The sequence below is a fragment of the Borostomias antarcticus genome (genome assembly GCF_949987555.1).
Source record: "Borostomias antarcticus genome assembly, chromosome: 20".
NCBI lineage: Eukaryota > Metazoa > Chordata > Actinopteri > Stomiiformes > Stomiidae > Borostomias > Borostomias antarcticus.
Window position 1 is genome coordinate 13652733 of NC_140253.1, and position 21463 is coordinate 13674195.

Sequence of the window (21463 nt, forward strand, 5' to 3'; positions counted from 1 at the left end):
TTGGCGTGTGCTACACGCTTCTACTGGGTTTCGTGAAAATCGGTCTGGTAGTTTTTGCGTAATCCTGCTACCCAAACTAAATGGACAAACAAACAACACCAATACTGAACTATGCTGAGACAGAAAAGGTTACTTACATCTCCATGGTTGCTTTGAAGCTCTGCAGATGAACATGAAAGGTCATTAGAAATAAAATATTTCTATGGATTTCATAATATGGAGTTTCACCTGGATTGAATTTGAAATTCTTTGAAATGTAGCACAGTCCTAACCTGCATGAATGATGTCATCAGTTTTCTGCTTCTCCTCTATAGCTCTGTCAACACGGACAGTGATGCTGCATTCACATGTGTATGGGACCAACATGGATGCTACAAAGAAGATCATGTATTTTATTGCCCAGGGTGTTTAAACAACCCGCTGGTAGCCGTTTCTAGTTTTTGCATGACAATAAAGAGCAAAGGTTTCCCTGAAGCACAAAGATATCAATCAATCAATCAATCAAAGCTTTATTTATATAGCGCATTTCATACCCAGAGGCAACACAATGCGCTTTAAAGGTTTTTGCGCAATGCGCTTTAAAGATATAGCTTTACCTGACTTGTTGAATAACTTTAATTAATCTAGATCACTCTATGTGGATAGAAACATCACTCTATGTGGATAGAAACTAACAGTTACAACCTTATACCATATGGCTCAACCTAATACCATATGGCTCAACCTAATACCATATGGCTTACCTTACAAATTACATGTGAGCCAAAAATAAACCGTTTATTACCACAAGTAAACATTTTTTTTTTATATACAATATTTTTATTGAGAAACAGAGGCATTGACATTACAACTGGGACAAATACATTCATTCATTCTCAAATAGTTTTTCCTTTACTTTTACCCACCCCTCCCTCCCTCCCTCCCAAAAAGTAGACAAAAACAGAATAAGTGTTGGGTAACCTGAGCTCTCGAATGGTAGGACCAGTAATACACATCACAATCTGACACCTCGGCTGAACTAGGCGGTTTCATACAGTAGATGGCTGTATATGCGTGGCGGACAGGCAGCGAGGTAAGAGATGTTGACCCCAAGGTGATGCGCTCGGCGCAGGCAGACACAAAGGGGAGTACTACGGCGACACTTCATTAGCAGGAAGCTGTTTTACGAACCTAATCAGTGGTCTCCACTGAGAGTAAAATCTGAGGAACCTCCAAGTGTGAATTTTATTTTTTCTAATTTTAGGAGGAACATATCATTCAGCCACGCTTTGACCGAGGGAGGATGGGCAGTAAAATCTTCCTGCGAGCGATCAGGGAGGCAAAGGAAACAACATTAGTCTGAATTGTCGTTAATGTGACTCCGTCCGGGGGCCTCCCAAAGATAGCTGTGTGGTGGGACGGGTATACTTTAATTTTAAGGATTGTCGAGATCCGAGTCAAAAAAAGATTCCCAGAAGTTAAGTAATTTGGAGCAGGACCAGAACATGTGAGTCAGATTACAGGTGGCTTGGCAACATCTTTGACATCGGTCATCATGTTTGTCTGGATAGAGTCTGGACAGTTTGGCCTTGCTGTAGTGGAGTCTATGCAGGACCTTAAACTGGATGAGACTAAGTCTGGTGCAGCTGGAGGACGCGTTCACGGCTCGAAGGGCTCCTTCCCAAAAGTCGTCAGACAAGATGAGTTGCAACTCTCTCTCCCAGTCGGCCCTGGTCTTGTTGACGGACGTCTCATCTGCTATAGAGAGCAGGTTATAAAAGTAGGAGACGTGACCTCTGCTCAAAGTCCTAGCACCAAGTATCAGGTCAACGCTGACTGAGGGCGGAGTCAGAGGAAACAAGGAGGAGTGGGTCCTTACAAAGTCTCGGAGCTGGAGATATCTGAAGAAGTCCGAGCCGTTTAAGTCAAAGGCCGTGTGTAGTTGGTTAAAGCTGGCAAACACACCATCCATATATAAGTTCCCCACAGAGAGGAGGCCTTTCCTCTTTAAAGAGGCGAATCGGGAATCCAACTTTGCTGGCAGGAAGAGGTGATTACTGCACAAAGGGGTTGCTCGGGGGAGAACCACAAGTAAACATTTAACCTACTTTCGTCCGCTACTTCCTGCCTATGACATCACAAGTTGTCAAGTCGTGTATCAACATTTTTGCTGACTTGTTGTTCCGACTTCAGGGGGCGTTCATAACTGTGTTGCGGTGGACGGTGACTGTGCTGCCCTATCAGAACTCAGCACCATGGACAGAGACTGTACTGCCCAATCAGAACTCAGCACCATGGACAGTGACTGTACTGCCCTATCAGAACTCAGCACCATGGACAGTGACTGTACTGCCCAATGAGAACTCAGCACCATGGACAGTGACTGTACTGCCCTATCAGAACTCAGCACCATGGACTTCCTGTATTGCATCAGTCAACAGGGTAAGACTCCATTACTCCAGTCTGGAAAGTCATCCACAGTGTTTAACATCAGTCTCCCAACCAATCACCAACCAACAAACCAACTTCCTGAAGAAACAGTGAAGAAAAGCAAGTAGTTATGTTAAATTTACTTTTATTAATTATTTTTATACATTACATGTAACTTAGTTTTGAGATGAACAGTCTTATCTGACAATGTACATACTTTGAATACATGAATGTGTGTGTGTATCTGTCATGTATGTATGTGTGTGTGTGTGTGTGTGTGTGTCTGCACACACATGCAATAGTGTAGAGAAACATGAGAATGTAGCTGACCATCACCATTGTAGGACGGAACGCTTGGAGAGAATGAGAGGATTTGTCGCAACGGACCGCCGGTGCGATATTCCTGTCACGGTGACCTTGGTCTTGAATAACTATCACCTTTTTAGTTATTCTAAGTAACCTTAAAAAGCTACTTATAGCTAAATTAATTTAGAGTTTTATCCTATAGCCGTTTCAAGTTTGAATTAGTTCTGGTTTTGGTTTGATACGGAATCCTACAATATCCAAATTTAATAAGGTCACCACTCTCACTACCAAGACTTATTAACAGTGAATCCTTTTCCTTTCGTGATGCTAAAACATCTCACCACTTGTGATACCTATTTTTATTACTAGATAACCCTTTGTGATAGATGCTTATCTGACTCTTCAAATATTATTTTAACAAGAATCGATCCTCACTGTTGTCAGACATACCTTTTGGTTTCTATCCTAAACAGACATATTGAACCATCTACTCCTTGAGAAAATTATCTGAGAGAATCGCCTATTTCACTGTTCCTACCCAATTCTATCCTCTGACTAATGCTTGAAAAGACCACAGACCCGGCTTGATGGACTTTAATGCGCTAATTCCAACTATGGTCTTTGGTTCCGCCGACGAGGATTGTAAAGGGCCTACTTTTAAGATACCACCACTCTTAAGTTGTCGTTTGGTAATGTCGTTCGCTCGTGGAGCTCTCTCCGGTGCTCACCTTATCTCACCCAAAGGTTGAGGTATAGTGAGAGGACACCAGCGAGTGTTAACGGCCTCGATTACACACCCCTAATAGTGAGTTCTTGGCTCTGCTAACATCGAGATCAGACAGTTTGTCAGGTGCCAATGCAAGGCGTATATGCCTCCTCTTTTGGTGTCTGTGGTCAGTATGTGATACTCGTCAGCATCACTTCAGTCCCAGAAGGCTTAATGGGGCTAGGTAGGGCTAACAGTGAATACCTAAAAAGGGTCACTCACCATTTTGTTGAACGTGCTGTTACAGCTGAGAGGAGGCAGTGCTGGATGGAGAAGGATGTCCCAAAAACTTCTTGACTTTAAAAAGTTTTATTTAAAATTATGGAAGTTTACAAAATATGCCAACACAGGGCACTTAAATCTAACAAGTAAAAATAAGGATTGACACGCAGTTCAATCAAAGTATAAAAAAAGCAGTTCTGAACAAAGTTTTTAGATGGGTTCTTTCACAATCTTATTATTACACGAATGCAACAACAGATCAAGAGAGAGACAGATATCCTAAGCTAATCATGCAGTATTTATACAATACATCAAAGGTAAACCCACGCAACAGGGGCAAAACATAATACGTCAATGGCCAGTTACTTGCGTCAATGCTGACCATAAGCAGTTTCAATTCACATAAGCATAACTCTAAATAAGGTCTGAAGTAACTCCTTATAAGGTGAACACTTCCTTACATCTGCATCACAAGTGTGTCAATCATAGATAGATAGTCAGGAGTTCATCAGAGGCTCTGCATGCATCAATCATAGATGTCAGTCAGACAGTCAGAAGGTTATCGAAGCCATGACCTCATAGATGTCAGTCAGACAGTCAGAAGGTCATCCAAGCCATGACCTCATAGATGTCAGTCAGACAGTCAGAAGGTCATCCAAGCCATGACCTCATAGATGTCAGTCAGACAGTCAGAAGGTCATCGAAGCCATGACCTCATAGATGTCAGTCAGACAGTCAAAAGTTCATCAGACGCTCTAAATACGTCAATCATAGGTAGATAGACAGTCAAGAGTTCATTACTTGTGTCAATCAGTCATCACACGTGCATCACTTGCAAGAGAAAAAATTGCATCGCATAAGACATACATACAGGCTTCATGCGTATATGAAACTAACACCTCTCATCACGTGCAAAAGAAAAATGCCCCTTTCGCATAGTTCCACAGGAAACACCATATTTAGAAGCTACAGTATGCAGGCAGAAAGACAGACAGAGACAGAGACACGAGATGAAATCTAAGGTCTAAGGTCAAAATGGACTGTGAATGGCCACTCGCTCAACACCATCTAGATCATCAAGCCTCTACCAACGACCAAGTGAAGTCTGAATGTTTCATATTGGAAGAGCTTTGTTCAGACAGAGGCTTTATCCACTGACACACACAGCTTAGCTGGCAACACTGTCAGCGTGTGGGAAGTAGCATTCATGATGAATGGGAAAACTCGCTCAGTGAAGGTGTGTGTGAATGTGTGCAGCTGTGTGTTAGTGTCAGGGTCAGAGAAAGACAGCTGTCCTCCATCCCAGTCCAGATGCACTCTGACCTTCAGTGGACTCTGGTTCACTGATAAAACCTCCTCTGGCACTGATGGAGCTCCTTTGTAATAATCACCCTCATAATCACGCCTAACAAACCAGTATCCTTTGTCTAAGTCAAAATCTCCTTGTCTCTGGGCAGACTCTTCAACCACACCCAGGCTCCACTCTATACTCTTTCCAACCTCAACATCCCAGCTGTGTGTCCCTAAGTCAAAGCCCTCAGAGCCCAGCACTACGTCATAGGTAACAAACCTCTCTGGGTTGTCAGGAGGCTGGTTTATCTGAATTCGGCATCTCACACTGGTCAGATCCTCAGACAGGATGAGGTCTGGACTGGCAGTGTTGAGGTCCAGGGTCACAGGAGCTGGACAGCAACAATCAAAACACATGAAGCTGATGATGAGAACATACGCATTCAGTACTGATGTGTGAATACACATTAACATACACACACTGATGTGTGAATACACATTAACATACACACACTGATGTGTGAATACACATTAACATACACACACTGATGTGTGAATACACATTAACATACACACACTGATGTGTGAATACACATTAACATACACACACTGATGTGTGAATACACATTAACATACACACACTGATGTGTGAATACACATTAACATACACACACTGATGTGTGAATACACATTAACATACACACACTGATGTGTGAATATACATTAACATACACACACTGATGTGTGAATACACATTAACATACACACACTGCTGTGTGAATATACATTAACATACACACACTGCTGTGTGTATAAACATGAATACATGGGTGTGTCTTTGTGTGTTTTATGCATACAGGTATGTGATGCCTCCAGTAGATGTCAGTATAATGACGTTCACTCTAAATCACTCACTGTATTGAACTATATCCTTCATCTTCTCCCAGACTTTGAACTGCAGGTTGCCGATGTGCTCTGCTACGTCTATCAGAGCTCCTGAAACCTTTCCTGGATCTGGTAGTGTGACCTGGGCTCTGGAAGAACATTCCGGAGTCAGTGTTACTCTGGGGTTGGATGGTTCATGACTATAATGGGTGTGAATGGATGATGATTAATATGTTATTAAAGTGTCACTCCACAATGACACATACAATTCACTATATTAAAGTACAGGATGCAAAACAACATTTCAGACCACTGAACAAACAAACAAACACATACACAAACAAATAGACAAACAAACAACGGCCATACTGACTATGCTGAGATAGAGGAGGCAGCTTACTTACTTGTACCTCTCCATGGTTGCTTTGAAGCTCTGCAGATGAACATGAAAGGTCATTGGAAATAAAATATTTATATGGACTTTATTAGAATGGACTTTATTAAGTTGTTTCACCTGTATTGATTTATAAATGGTCTTAATGAGCACAGTCCTCACCTGCAGGAATGAGACATCATCTGTTTTCAGCTCCTCCTCCAAGGCTCTGATTGTGTCTGAGAGTGATGTCATATCTAAGGGGGCCTGTTAGTGTTGGTACAGTGAGCTTGAAGGTTGTCTTGCTGATATAAGCACAGATAGAATTCTCTACCGTGATCAACCCTCAGCTGATCGAATAAACCATATTTGAGGCAGATGTCTCTGTAGACCTCGTCGTATATGGGTAGATTGTTCTTGATTGGCATTACCGAGAATCCCACAATTTTGCCACTGAACCCGTCAGATGCTACCACTTTGGTCACACGGAAATCAATCAGCTTTTCGTTTTGATCCATATGTAGTTTATGCCCTGCGTATTCTGCATGGTAGACATGAGGATTCATTTGCCTTGCAGTGCCTTCCCTTCTCACTTGACTGTAGACTGGGGTCATTTGTGCCAATGCGTGTCTGACGGAATAAAATCTGCATCCGTCTTTTGTGAAACGTTTATTATAGTGAAATGAAACCTGCTCTATGAATCACTCTTGTCTCGAACTTCCACAATGTAGACTATATTGTTACACTAGTTGAGCCTTATATGATAATTAATTAATGTCTACTGACTCATACAGGCTACTATATATATATATAAAGTAGTTGTGTTGATAAATATGAATACTATATTGATGTACTGGGCGAAAATGTATTCTATTTTAATTATGTTAGCTTATCGTAACATAATGCGGATTTCGTCCTGGTCGTGGAACTACCGACCAGCTCTTCACTCTCGCAAGGATCTTGGAGGGGGCTTGGGAGTTTGCCCAACCTGTCTACATGTGTTTTGTGGACTTGGAGAAGGCTTACGACCGGGTCCCCCGAGAGGTCTTGTGGAGGGTTATGCGGGAGTGTGGGGTGAGGGGGTCCCCAACAACCAATCTGAAGATAAACATGTACTCTTATCGTCCTAACCAATCACAGACCCCCCACCTACTATAAAGGTGGCTAAACCCCAGCAATCTGCTCTCCCACACTAAGTCAGACGAGCTAGAAAGCTAGAGGCAGGGCCCGGAAAAAACCCTATGGGGCTCCGCTCCACTCGTAGAACTGGGGTTACAATACGTAACCTTCGTTCTACATCGTGGAGCTACGCCCCATAGGGGGGCGCTAGCGCTCCTATTGGTAACAGGCGGAGCTCCAGCGATGCCCACAATGTACGCGGGCCAGGCCGACATAAAACATCAACCCACTGGAGGCAAGGGAGTACACAATCACCACACAGTAGTAAGTGCAACTCCCTCCACCCGAACCCCAACGGAGGGCCGGTCAGGCAACAAGACGGGCGGACGAGGCAAAGGACCGCAAACGGAACGCAAGGGTCCCCTGGTGTCCACCAGGAGCTAAAAACCAAAGGCCGCGCACCCCGCACAGGGGGCGGAACAATGGTCAAGCTGCATAACATGCAAGTAAAATAGGCCGGGAGTTACCGACCAACACAGCCACGCCACCTCAGGGCGTGGCCCTAGCAGCGACACTCAGGACAGAGTCTGCCAGGGAGCTAGACGGCACATCCAGTAGATAGAAGCGGATAAAAGGCGACGGCGACGCCCAGGACGCCGCCGCACAGATATCCTCCACACACACCCCTTGAAAGAGCGCAACCGAAGCGGCAACTCCTCTAGTGGAGTGCGCGCGCACCCGGCCAGGCAAAGGGCGACCTGCCGCGGTATACGCAACAGAGATGCCCTCACAAAGCCAGCGAGAGAGGCGCTGCTTGGAAAGGGGGGAGCCCAGCTTGCCCGCACCGTAGCATACGAGCAGCTGAGGCGTGGTCCTGAACGAGGCCGTGCGCCTAATGTAAACAGAGAGCGCACGGACCGGGCACAAGAGATGCAACCGGGCGCCCTCCACCGAGCAGTGCGGAGGAGGAGAAAAGGCGCGCAGCTCCAGAGGCCTAGCACTATAAGAGTGCCTAACCACCTTGGGCAGGAAAACTGGGTTGGGCCTCAGAACGGCCTTACTGCCGTCCCCAGTGATGGTGAGGCAGCCCGGCTGCGTCGACAGCGCACACAGATCACTCACTCGCTTACCCGAGGATAATGCGAGGAGCAATGCCGTTTTGATAGACATCCATCTGAGATCAACCTGCTCCAAAGGCTCGAACGGCACCTTGCACAGTGCGTCCAAAACCAGAGACAGATCCCACTGGGGGGCCAAGGCTCTGACAGGTGGTCTAAGCCGGACCACACCCGTCAAAAAACGCCTGACCAGAGGGTGAGCAAAGACCGTAGTCCTAGCAAACCCCTCATGGCATGCTGAAATAGCAGCCGCATACACCCTAATGGTGGAGGCAGCAAGCCCCAGGTCCAACAGATGTTGTAGGTAGGAGAGCACTGCCTCAACTGAGCAGGTCTCCGGGTCTACATCTTCCCCATCACACCAACGCACGAAAGACTCCCACTTCCCAGCGTACAGCTTAGAAGTAGAGCCAGCACGCGCGCTCTGAATAGTGCTGATCACAGCCGCGGAGAGACCCCTCCGAGCTAACCTGCGCCGTTCAGTAACCAGGCCACCAAGCGCTGACCCAGAACCGGGGGGGCCTGTATCGTGCCGCCCGCCTGGGACAGGGCATCCCGCCTGTACGGAATGAGCCAAGGGCGAACCTGAACCAGAGCCATCAGTTCTGCGAACCATCGCGCACTGGGACGGTCTGGCGCAACTAGGATCACTGTCCGACGTTCGGACCGTATTCTGGTCAACAGCATAGGAATGATCGCCACTGGGGGGAAGGCATAGAGCAGGCCCTCCGGCCAAGGGGTGTGCGCAAAGGCGTCCACTCCCAGCGGGGGGCCGTCCGTCCGACTCAGAGAGAACCAAAGAGGACAGTGAGCATTCTCCCTTGTGGCGAACAGGTCCACCTTCGCACGACCGAAGCGCGCCCAAAGATGTGACACAATCTGAGGATGCAGCCTCCACTCGTCGTGGCGCGGCCCGCCTCTCGACATGAGGTCGGCGCCGACATTCAAGTGGCCCGGAATGTGCTGAGCCTGGAGGGAGCTCAAATTGGAGCTCGCCCACAGCCACAACCTCACCGCCGTGCGATGAAGAGCCACTGAGCGGACACCACCCTGACGGTTGATGTAAGCTACCGTGGCACGGTTGTCTGAGCGCACTAGCACAGGGAGCCCCCTCAGCGCAGGTGCAAAGTGCTGAAGAACCAGCAACACAGTCTCCAGCTCTAGGAGATTGATGTGCCTGTTCTCGCCAGAAGGCCAACGGCCCCCCACGGCTTGGGACAGGCACGTCCCTCCCCAGCCGGAGAGGGACGCGTCCGTGAAAATCGGTATGCGGAACGACACCCTGCCTAGAGGGACACCACGCGCGATGATGCGCGGGTTCCTCCAGAAAGCCAGGTCCGCAGCCAGGGACCCGGGCAACGTCACCATCTTGAATTTGTCCCTGCTGACATTCAGATGAAGACGTGCGAACCAACGTTGTAAGCCACGCATGTGCAGGAGGCCCAGTGGAACCACCGCGTGGGCCGATGACATTAAGCCCAGCAAACGCATCACCGTCAGAGCCGTGGCCACCCTCCCTGGCAGGCAGATAGAGAGTGCCTGGGCCAGAGCATCGCGCCTCGGCGCTGCCAGGGACGCGCGCATCGAGACAGAGTCCAAGCTGAGACCCAGATAAATGACAGACTGAGACGGGCACGGCGTGCTCTTTTCCCAGTTGATGGCGAATCCCAAGCCTGTGAGATGAGTCACAAGCCGGGAGGTGTGCGACCTGGCCTGAGCGGCCGAGGAGGTGAGGATCAGAAGGTCGTCCAGGTAGGCGAGCACTCTGATGCCCTCGCGCCTCAGCGGTAGAATCGCCGTTTCCAGGCACTTGGAAAACACCAGAGGAGCCAGCGCATAACCGAACGGGAGCCTGGTGTACTCGTAAGCCACACCCTGGACGGCAAAACGCAGAAACTTTCTGTGACCCTCTCTGATGGGAACATGAAAGTATGCGTCCTTTAGATCTATGCTCGTGAAGAAGTCTCCCTGGAGAACGGAGTCCAACAGGTGCCTCACTGTGAGCATACGAAAAAGCCGTTTGGCTACGCATTTGTTCAGAAGGCGCAGGTCGAGGATGGGACGCATCCCCCCTGTTCGCTTCGGGACGAGGAAGTAACGAGAGTAAAATCCCGCCCCCGAGCGGCTCGGTGGAACCACCGCTATCGCCTCCTTGGATAGGAGCTCCGCTATCTCCGACTGGAGAGCGCTCTCCTGCCGCGGACCCGAGACCACAGTCTCCACCACCCCGGTGAAGGACGGAGGGTGGGCGATAAACTGAATCGCATACCCAGATGTCAGGATGCGAAACAGCCAGCGAGGGAGGCATGGCAACCGCATCCACGCCACTCTGCATCGCGAGAGAGGGCCCGCCGCCGTGCGCGGGACGTTCGCCAGAAAGCGATCGTATTCTAGAACGGCCCCGACCGCCACCGCTGGCACCTCCCCACCCGTGGGGGCTGCAGCAGTCCAAGGGGGGCCGCATATGAAAGGGAGGCGAACCGCAGACACTGTCATCACACACCGACTTACTTGAAGTGGGGGCAACATCAATGTCAGAACAGTGTAAACGCCCTCCAGAGCCTGGAGACGTAAGCCCGTAAGTAGCCCGAGAGCTGTTGTGAAAATCAACTAACATCTCTGCAGACAGCGGGGCCGCGTTAGTGTATGCACATGAAGAGGCCACCGACTTAACCTGTGTAGCGGTAGCCCTTGTATCGCTCACAACGCAAGGAAAAGGAGCATCGCTCTCATATGCAAATGAGGCAGACGGCTGAAGTAGCGGAGCCCAGTCATTGTATGCAAATGAGGCCGCCGCCGACATAGACTCAGTCTGTGTGGAGGCAGACGCCTTTGAACTTGCCGCGAAAAGTCGGGGAATCTTGCTCCCATATGCAAATGAGGCAGACGACCCATACCGATGCAGCGCAACGGGGGGAACCAATGACGTACGAGCATTCAAATTTGAAGAATAGCAGAGCGAGCGCTCAATTTCAAATGAAGTTCGCTCAACGGTCCTAACGACATCAACCGTCTCTCGGGCTGTGTGCGAGAGTAGCTTAGTCGAACGAGACACAGGGGCTTCATTTCCCAGCCGTACACGATGGTGCGGTACACGAATACCTGCGCTCACCGTAGAAGTAGCAGAAAACGCCTTCCCCGTATTACACACCAAGCGAGACACAGGATTAACTCTATGGCGAGCCCTTCTCTTGGAAACGGAAAGTCTAGCTGCCGAAAGCTGACCCGTAGAGGGGGAAGGCTGCCCGACAAACTTCCTTGATATCCCCGCCGGGGTAGGAAGAGTAGCCAGGCTAGCGCTAGCCAACTGAGTGGATGAACTGGCCCGTAGTTTACTTGAGACATGATAACGGGGCAGAACAGCGCTACCCTCCACCGACTTAATTCTCTCGGCAGAGAGCGGAGGGGCAGGCGCAACCATCTCAGAACCAGAACCCAGAGACACATTAATCATAGCATCAGACTGTCGAGCATGGAAATGACACGAGTGACCACCGGTGTACACATGAACACGCTCTTTATTGTGCGAACCCCTAATACAGGGACCACAACCACCCTCTAACGTGAGGGGAGGGCCAAATGGAACAATAGCAGCCTGAGCAGACGTTAATTGTCACGCATTAGTGCCGGGCTTCTTTCTCTTCCACCGCGGAGCAGGACCTTGGCGAGCGGTGGAAGGAGCACGGGGAGCCTGAGCGGATCGCTGGCTCGCGGGAGGGGGACCGGGGGCAACCCTCGGAGGGGCGGACCTGGCCGTCCTCTTCCTTCTCTTTACGGGGGCACGGGAGGCAGCAGACTGGGTCCTCTGGACCCCGAGATGCCTGGCCACCAGCTTGGACTGCTCCTCAACCCTGCCGAGGCGTTCCAGGGTTTCGGCGGCGGCAGAGCCGAACAGCCCGGACCGGTAGATGGGAGCATTCAGCAGAGCCGTGCGAGCTGTGTCGTTCACAGAGGAGACGCCCAGCCACAGCAGGCGATGGTGCACCACAGCGTTAGCCATGACGCGGCCAGTGCAGATCGCGGCAGCCTGGCAGAGCTGCATGGCCGCTCCAGCCGCAGCTTGGAGATCGGGAACCCGTTCGGGCGATGGCGAGGCGCCGCTGCTCAACTCCGATGCCAGGGTAGTGACCAGGATGGAGATGGAGGAAACGGCGGCCGTGGCCTGGGCAGCGAGGACATACATGCGGTCGGAGAGGGTAGCCGCCTGTCGGTCTCGCGCCCCGGGAAGCTGAGGCTTCTTGGTATTGCTCCACGCAGCCGCACCAGGAGCGAAGTGGGCGGCAAAGGAGGGCTCGAGCGCCGGGACGCCACCGGAGATGTCGCGTTCATAGCCGGCCACACGCGTGGCGTCAGTCCAGGCGCGAACCGGGGCCTTAGCCTGCTCGAGGGGCGCCACCCAGGTACTCTCGACAAACTTGTCGATATGTTCCACGACCGGGAGGGGCCGCTTGATTCTCCGCGTCGAGAGCTCGAAGCAAGAAATGCCCCAGAGGTTGGTGCAATTCGCCTCAGGCTCTGACGGGAGGGGGATTCCGATGGAGACCGCCGCGCGCTCAAGTATACCGGGGAACACCCTCCGGAATACGAGCGGCTTGGCCCCACCGGAATCCCGGGGCTCATCGTCTGGGGGGCCGCCCTCGCCGCCGGCGGGGGGCTCGGAACCAGACACAGATGAGCCCGTGCGTGGGGAGGGGCCCTGAGAGGCGGGCAACTCCCCACTGTCCTCCGAGTCACTACTATCCCCAGAGTCGTCGTCGGAAGGCTCGGACTCGCAGGAGGGGAGAGGACAGGGGACGGTACTCCGTGCGCGCCAGAAGTCCAGGCGGGCACGCCTGAATTCAGAGGGCAGCAGCGCGCACTGGGAGCACGGCGGGTTGGGAGAGACTCCCTCTTCGGCGTGGCTCTTCCCCAGGCACGCCACACACCGGTCGTGGCGGTCCTCCGGGTCCAAGGCACCACAGCCGCAGTCCTCGACCCGCGGGGCATCTTCTTCCAGAAGAGGAGGGGCAGGGACGTCCATAGGGGATCCAGCAGCGCCGGAGTCCCTCAGAGGTAGGTCGCCGCCGTTCTTCTCGCTCTTCTTCGTTTTCTTCATTTCTTCAGAAAGGCTTCCTTCAGCTGCTTGAAAGCTCGTCTGAAAATGGGAGAGGAGATTGCTGGGGTTTAGCCACCTTTATAGTAGGTGGGGGGTCTGTGATTGGTTAGGACGATAAGAGTACATGTTTATCTTCAGATTGGTTGTTGGCATGCCAACATGGGTTACCAATAGGAGCGCTAGCGCCCCCCTATGAGGCGTAGCTCCACGATGTAGAACTAAAGTGAAGGCCTATTGAACCGCGCCATCTTGGCTAGATTTGTAGTCATTTGGCTATTTCCGGTGACTTTTGTACTTGCGCAGTTGAGCTTTTCTGTCCGACGCGCGTCCACGAAAAAGTTCACCTTTATGTGAAATGTAGACGCATGTTCTCGGCTCTCCCCGCTTTGATTTAGCAATGAAAACCGGCTTGCATATTAAACTGTTTTTGTCAAATATATCCATTGGAGAAATTATTTTTTCATCCAGGCATCTTAGTTTTAAAAGGTTAAATATAACTGAACATGTTTTGTTTGCTAGTAGATGGTATTCATTCCGTTCGCGATAACGTTATTGCAGCCAGGCTAAATTCCTCCAGGGAGCCAGAGACCGGCGAGTTGAAGAGCTTCACTCCTTGACGTAAGGCTAGGATATAGAGAGATTAAAGAGGTCCACACATATACATGGTTGCCACGGTGAGGTTGTAATAATAGCTACATTATAACTACATAGTCCGTCCATAGACCAAGAATTCCCATACCTAAACATCGGTTATAGGCTCACAGAGAAGTGCTGCGCCTGTGTTTAACATTTTAGTTGTTGAAGAATTATTCTTTTGGTTGGGGTTTTCAATTCATTGACTGTGTGAAGTGTTGTATCGGAGCGGTGCGAAATAGAACCATAACGACTCCGATATTAAACAGTGTTGCTGTTCCACATTTAAAGTACGTTCCTGTTCTGACTAAGGTACCATTCTGTTACTATTTTATTACTACTGTTATACTACTATTACTTAGTACTTGTTAAAGAAGTGTGATTGAAGTGACTGTTGTGTTGTGTGCAGCAGAGACCTAAGGTGCTTGAAATATGGGTGCACATGTAGGCAAAACACTCGGTGATCCCTGCTCCCAGAGTAAAATGTATGCCTATATGAGGGATATGAAAGGCGCCCGTAGCGTGATCGGCCTCCACAATCTCGACAAGGTAGGCTGGCCCGCTAACGGCACATTTGCAATGTGTGTGATAAAAGGAGTGAAGGATAAAGTGGAACAGATGACAGAGGAGGAAAGGAAAAAATTTAAGTTAGAGAGCGATGTTTGTGCGGTTCTCGGTCTCTGGGAAAAAGAGGCTGAGTACCGTCAAAAGGGATGTGAGTTAACATTGTTTTCCAGTCAGGGGGGAGATACTGTCGTGTCGTTTCAAACTGATCAGGCTCGCAGAGACGATGAATATAGTCCGTTCGCCGCCCCAGCCCCGCTGCAGCCAGCTCCGCTGCAGCCACCTCCACCTCCACCAGCCAACCGCACACCAGTGCCCCCTCTCTACCCCAATCTCTCTCTCTCCGTTCAGGCACCAGCCCCGCTGCAGCCAGCAGCTCCACCCGCCTACCAGCAGGGGTCGTACCAGGCCGGGGAACCGCTACAATCAGGGCCGCCCTCAATATCCACCGATGAGACAGCCATCAAACTCATCACCAACTACATAAAAAAAAGTAAACTATCTGAGGACAATTTTAACAAATTAATGACATCTCATAACCTCTCTCCAGCGCCACAGACACCCGCCCCAAGGGCCCCACAGGCTGCGTCCACACCCCACTCAGGGGGTGCCTGCGGCGGCCCTGAAGACTCCGACACCGGGTTCGGAGCATCCGTGTCAGCCGTGGAGGAGGAGGAGGAGGAGGAGGCAGAGGAGGGCCAGTACCCGATGATCGAGCTACCAAATGCTAACGGAACAATGAGTTTGGTCCACCGTGCTATGTCTCCCAGTGACATTCATGATATGATACTGCAACTACCCCCACTAAAGATAGATTCTGAAGGATATGCCAGACAACTAACCAGACTTTCTAGTGATTGCCTCCTCACTATCCAGGACCTCGTGCGCATCATCTACAAAACCGCTGGACCAGGGGAGCTGTGGGACCGGCTGAACCGCCGGGTGTTCCGGGTCGTACAGCCAGGCACCAATTGGGTCGAAGCCCCAGGAAGCAGCGCGGCCAACTACCAAATGCACCAGCTCCTGAGGGACCTCCGCCAGAACCTGGTTCTCATCTGGCCCGTCAGCCGAGACCCAACAAAGGTAACAAATTGTGTACAGGGAGCCGAGGAGCCGGTGACGACCTACATAGAGAGGCTGAAGAAGAGCATCGCTGATCACTTCCGTATGAACGACCAAATGGAGGGGTATGGATCCACGCTCGTGGGCATGGCCCTAAAGGGGATGAAGCCCGCCCTCTCACAGCGGGTGACCCAGACCTGGATTGGTTATGATGACAACCCCACCGCCAACGACCTCATCATCCACGCCAGACACGCCGAGAAGCAGCAGAACGCGAAGGATGCCGAGGCTGTTGAGCAGGAGAAAAAGAAGGAGGCCAAAAACAAGGCAAGTCTGAACACTGCACTAACTATGGTTATGTCTGATGCTCACGCCAGGCTCCACGACCCGCCCAGGGGGCCACGCCAGCAGCCAACGGTGCAGGGGAAGGAGCGGACCAAGAGCGGGCCACCGAGAGGCCCGTACGGACCAATGAGGTGCTTTAACTGTAAGGAGGAGGGCCACATGATTCGGGACTGTCCATATCCAGAGACGGAGCAGCAGAGGGAGTGGAGGAGGAGGCACCAGAACCGCGAAGGAGACACAGGTAGAGCAGGGAGAGGGCCGTTTCAGGTTCATAACGATGTATTACAGTACAAACAGGACCGTCCAAGGCAGAACCAAGGAACCGGAGGATCAGGAGGCACCTGGAAACCAGCCAACCGCAATGACCTCGCATGATGGGGCGAGGAGGCCAGGGAGGGAGTCTTTGATGATTGGCACGACTCGACCGTCCCTCCCTTTTCCGATAAGGCTGAAGGTACATCTAGCACTGACACGCACACTGAGGGAGTATACATTATGATTGAGGGAGCACACAGACGATTGCCCACTGTTCTTTTGACAATCGAAGGTCAGGACATAATGTTTCTTGTTGACTCCGGTGCTACCACTTCTGTGTTATGTGCTAACCAATGTAATTTCAGACCTACACTGTCGGGAGATACCAGAACCACTAGAAGCGCGTCTGGGGCCTCCACAACTGAACCACTCACTATACCAATAAAATGCACGTTTCACACTGATCCAGCATCAATTGATTTTGAGCATTCATTTATCTTTAGCAAAGGGTGTCCCATGAATTTGCTGGCCAGGGACATCATGTGTAAACTCAACCTAAATTTAGTAGTTACAGATGCCGGAGTCAAAGCACACATACCACACCCAGACACAGACACAGAGTTCAGGCTCATGCTAGATGAACAGGACCGGTTTGCCCTTGTCCTGGAGTTAGCAGAGGAGGACGGGGACTTACTGGCACATATGGTTAATAATTTTAGGGAGGACATGACTGTAGATCCACCTATTTGCACTGTACAAACACCACATGTTACGATGCAGGTTACAGCAAGCAAAGAGGAAGTTGAAGAATGGGTAAGGGATGTAGATGGAGCAGGTCCCAAGCTAGGCACAGGCAGGGTTAACAGCATCTATTTCAGCAACTCTATCACCACAGCAGGAGTCACCCTAGGAGACGCCGAGGCACACGACTATGTGGCCGCCGTCCAGGAGGGGGTGCCCCATGTTTCTCTCACCAAAGGGCGGACGGATGCATGGGTGAGCCTAGGAGGCTTCACTGGGGCCTGTGAACGGCTGTGGAGAAGGGGTTAACATGAAGAGGAGGGTTACACTCAGTTCGGTGAGGTAACCTCCCTCTTGATGTATGGTGAACTTGTATATAGATTGAAACTGTTTGAACCCATGATGTTGACCATGAGCCGAGATGTAATGGCAATTTTTGATCCACAGTACCTGATGACCGAGGAGGAACCAGCCGATGTAGGGGAAATGTTAGCTAAGCTACCCCACTGCATCTGGGCATCAGGGAAGTATGATGTAGGGAAAGTTAGGTCAGCCACCCCAGTGGTGGTATCCAACAGAGACGGAGGGGCCCAGGCGCCCGGAGTGCAGGTAAAGCAGTACCCCATCTCAAAGGAGGCAGAAGAAGGGGTAAGGCCGGTGCTGGAAGAGCTGTTAAAAGCGGGGGTGATTATAGATCTACCACAAGGAAGCCCTGTTAACACACCCATCTTCCCAGTAAAAAAGCACCAGGAAGCAGGTCAGCCACCAGAGTGGAGGTTTGTGCAGGATCTCAGGGCCGTGAATGAGGTATGTTTGAAGCTCGCTCCTTTGGTACCAGACCCTAACACAATATTTGAGCCTCTAACACCTGACTGCAAATGGTACACTGTTGTTGATCTTGCAAATGCTTTCTTTTCTGTACCAGTCGACCCCAAATCACAGCACTGGTTCGCATTCACTTTCAACGGTCGATGCTACACCTGGACACGCTGTCCCCAGGGATGGACGAATTCGCCTACAATCTACAACGCTGCTCTATCCAACGACCTTCGTGAGTATGTCCCACCGGCTGGTGGGGTGCTCATTCAGTATGTTGATGACATACTTCTTGCTTGTCCCACCAGAGAAGGCTGTCTGGAAGGGACCGAGAGGCTCCTACGCCTGCTGGCGGCGGGAGGCCACAAGGCATCCAGGAAGAAAGCCCAGCTTGTGACACAACAGGTCACGTTCTTAGGCCACACACTCACGGCCGAAGGTAAGCGCATCACACCAAGCCGGGTCACAGCAATCCTGGCCATGAAAAGACCAGGGACCAAGAAGGAAGTTCTCTCTTTTCTTGGGATGGTTGGTTATTGTCGCACCTTCATTCCTGAATGCAGCAGGTTAGACAAAACACTGCGCACCCCGTTTCTCTCCCTTAAACCAGGAGAAAAGGTGATTTGGAGCCCGGAGATGGAGTCGGCTTGGGAGGAGCTAAGGTCCGCGCTCACCACCGCACCGTGTCTTGGGTACCAGGACCCCACCAAGCAGTACGACCTGTTCGTCGATGGGAGCGGTAAGTATGTGAGGTGTGTGCTGACCCAGAGGTATGGGGGAAGACACCGACCAATCGCTTACTTCTCACAGGCGTTCTCTGCTGTCGAGCTGGGGCTCCCTGGGTGCACGAGGGCCGTGGTGGCGTGCGACATCGCTCTGGTAAAGTGTGCTCCGATTGTAGGATACTGTAAAGTTGTCATTCAGGCCCCACATGCGGTGGCGGCGATCCTTAACTCTTCAGAGCAAGGCTGTCTTAGTACTGCCCGTGTTCAGCGGTACGAAAGTTCTCTCTTGAGTCAGTCCAACGTGTCAGTGGTCCGCTGTACCACACTTAACCCTGCAACCCTTCTCCCAGATGTCGACCTGGCGGAGGTGGAGCACGACTGCGTGGGACGAGTCGACGAAGAGTGCAAACCAAGGGCAGATTTGAAGGACGTGCCCCTGGAGGGCGCGCGTGCACTTTACTGTGATGGTTCTGCTTCCATTGATCCCAATACAGGTCACAAACATGTGGGTTTTGCAGTTGTTTCCGACACAGAGGTAGTGACCAGTGGCAGGCTACAGGACACTTGGTCGGCACAACAGGCAGAGTTGTGGGCCCTCACCCAGGCGTGTGAGGCATCACGTGGTAACAAGGTCACCATTTTGATAGCAAGTACGCATGGGGAGTGGGACACAGTTTCGGCGCACTATGGGCCAAAAGGGGTTACAAAACATCAGCAGGCACCAACATCAAGAATAGGGAACTGATTGACGGCCTACTCGCAGCTATGCTGCTACCCTCGCAGCTGGCGGTAGTCAAGGTCATAGCACACACCAATGCAACAGACACAGCATCAAAGGGCAACCAGCGGGCCGATGAGGAGGCCAAGCGAGCGGCTGGTTACCACCTGACAGCTAATCCTAACTCTCTCTCCAATTGTGACACTTGCTTTCTCTCGCAGGAACCAGAGGAGCTGACGGAGGAGGATCCAGTTGAGGAACAGGACTGTTTGGTGGCTGCAGGATCGAGTGTGCTTAGGAGAATGTACAGGACTGATCTGGGCCCTGTGGAAGCCTCCCTATGGGAGGAAGAGGGCTGCACGAAAACAGACGGTATCTGGAGGGCAGCAGACGGTAGACCATGCATGCCGAGAAAACATTACACATATTACTGTCACGTTGCTCACGGACGTGGTCACGTGAGCAAAGGGGGGATTAGTCAGATCCTTACCCGATCATGGTACTGCCCAAGCATCACACAAACAGCAGAGAAAATTTGTCAATGTTGCATCACATGTGCCGAAACAATGTATCTAGGGGCCTCAAAAACACACCAGGACACCATGGGGGTCTAGCCCAGGGTGTAGGAGCTCATCTAATGCTTGATTTTGTGCACCTTACTCCTGCAGCCGGCAAGAACGTGGCGTTGGTGGTCGTGGACATGTACAGTAAGTGGGTGGAGGCTTACCCAATGAAACGGGAGACAGCACGAGGAGTGGCTGAGGCACTGTGCAGAGGTTGGTTCCCCACATTTGGCTTACCCAAGAAAATCTCCTCAGACAACGGCAGCCCGTTCGTCAGTGAGATACTGGCACACGCCACACAACTGTTGGGAATAGAGCTCAAAACACACTGTAGCTATCACCCACAGTCGGCAGGACAGGTAGAAAGATCCAATGGAACCCTCAAGAGCAGGCTCGCCAAACTCATGTCTGAAACCGGTCAGAATTGGGTCAAGTGCCTGCCCCTCGCTCTGCTGTCCATGAGAACCACGCCAAGGTCAGGGACACCTCTGACACCTTTTGAATGCATGTTTGGCCGTCCCCCATACACAGGAGCGGACCCACCAGCGGACCTGGTACCACCACCCAATGCATGTGAATTCGCTGTATGTCTGTCTAAACAATTCTCTGTCATCAGATCCACTCTCACAGCCCAGGCATACGACCCAGCACCAGAACCAAACAACCCCATCAGCCCAGGATCCTTTGTGCTCATCCGAGCGTTCGGCCGCACTAAGTGGACTGACCCCCGGTGGAGAGGCCCATACGAGGTCATCCTCGCCACCCCAACAGCCGTCCGAGTGAACGAGAGACCAACCTGGGTACACACAGCACATGTGAAGCGTTGGAGAGGGGACGACATCCCAGAGGAAACCACCAGAGACTTCCCATCGTGTGAGCCAGAGTCACCCACAAAGGGGGGACCCGACACCCCACAAATTGACATTCCTTCTGTTCCCAGTCTTTCCCCTGTCAAGGAAAAACAACCAGTCCCAAAGCCCGCGGACCCTGAGGAGATCCCAGAAGAGGAGGAGGAGCCGACCCCAGCACCTAGGAGACCCCAGAGAGAGCGAAAGCCACCCGCTCACCTAGCCCAATATGAACGAAAGTAAGCTCATCGTTGCCACCGCCATACTATTTACCGCTCTGTCATTCCTCGACACCGGTGCTGAGGCCAGACAAATATTCCATTGTGAGGAGGGGAGGGAGTGTGAAATGAACATTTGCGGATACTGGTACTCCTACTATGGGAGGGCGTTCCCCGTGTACCTCTGTATAGAACCATGCAACTTTAAGTGTGATGTGTTCCGGTCAACAGGGACGATCGACGGAGTAGGGTCCCGACGATGTAGCCAATCCTACCGGAGAGGCATGCATTATGCAGATGCTCCGCAGGTAAAATTCCGAGGCGGGTCTACGAGAGGAGAGATCAGCCAGACGGATAATTGCGTTACCTGGACCCTGACCCCAAGACTGGGC

General features: G+C 51.2%; 1 protein-coding gene across 1 annotated transcript; it reads right to left on the reverse strand.

Moving 5' to 3' along the window:
- Positions 1 to 4837: 4837 nt before the first annotated feature.
- Positions 4838 to 6506, reverse strand: LOC311322602 (zinc-binding protein A33-like; the record flags this gene model as incomplete). Its single annotated transcript, XM_084454688.1, has 4 exons — positions 4838 to 5385; positions 5909 to 6027; positions 6283 to 6311; positions 6435 to 6506. The coding sequence occupies 4 exons, from the start codon at positions 6504 to 6506 to the stop codon at positions 4838 to 4840; spliced, it is 768 nt and encodes a 255-aa protein (XP_084310814.1).
- Between the last annotated feature and the right edge of the window lie 14957 nt (positions 6507 to 21463).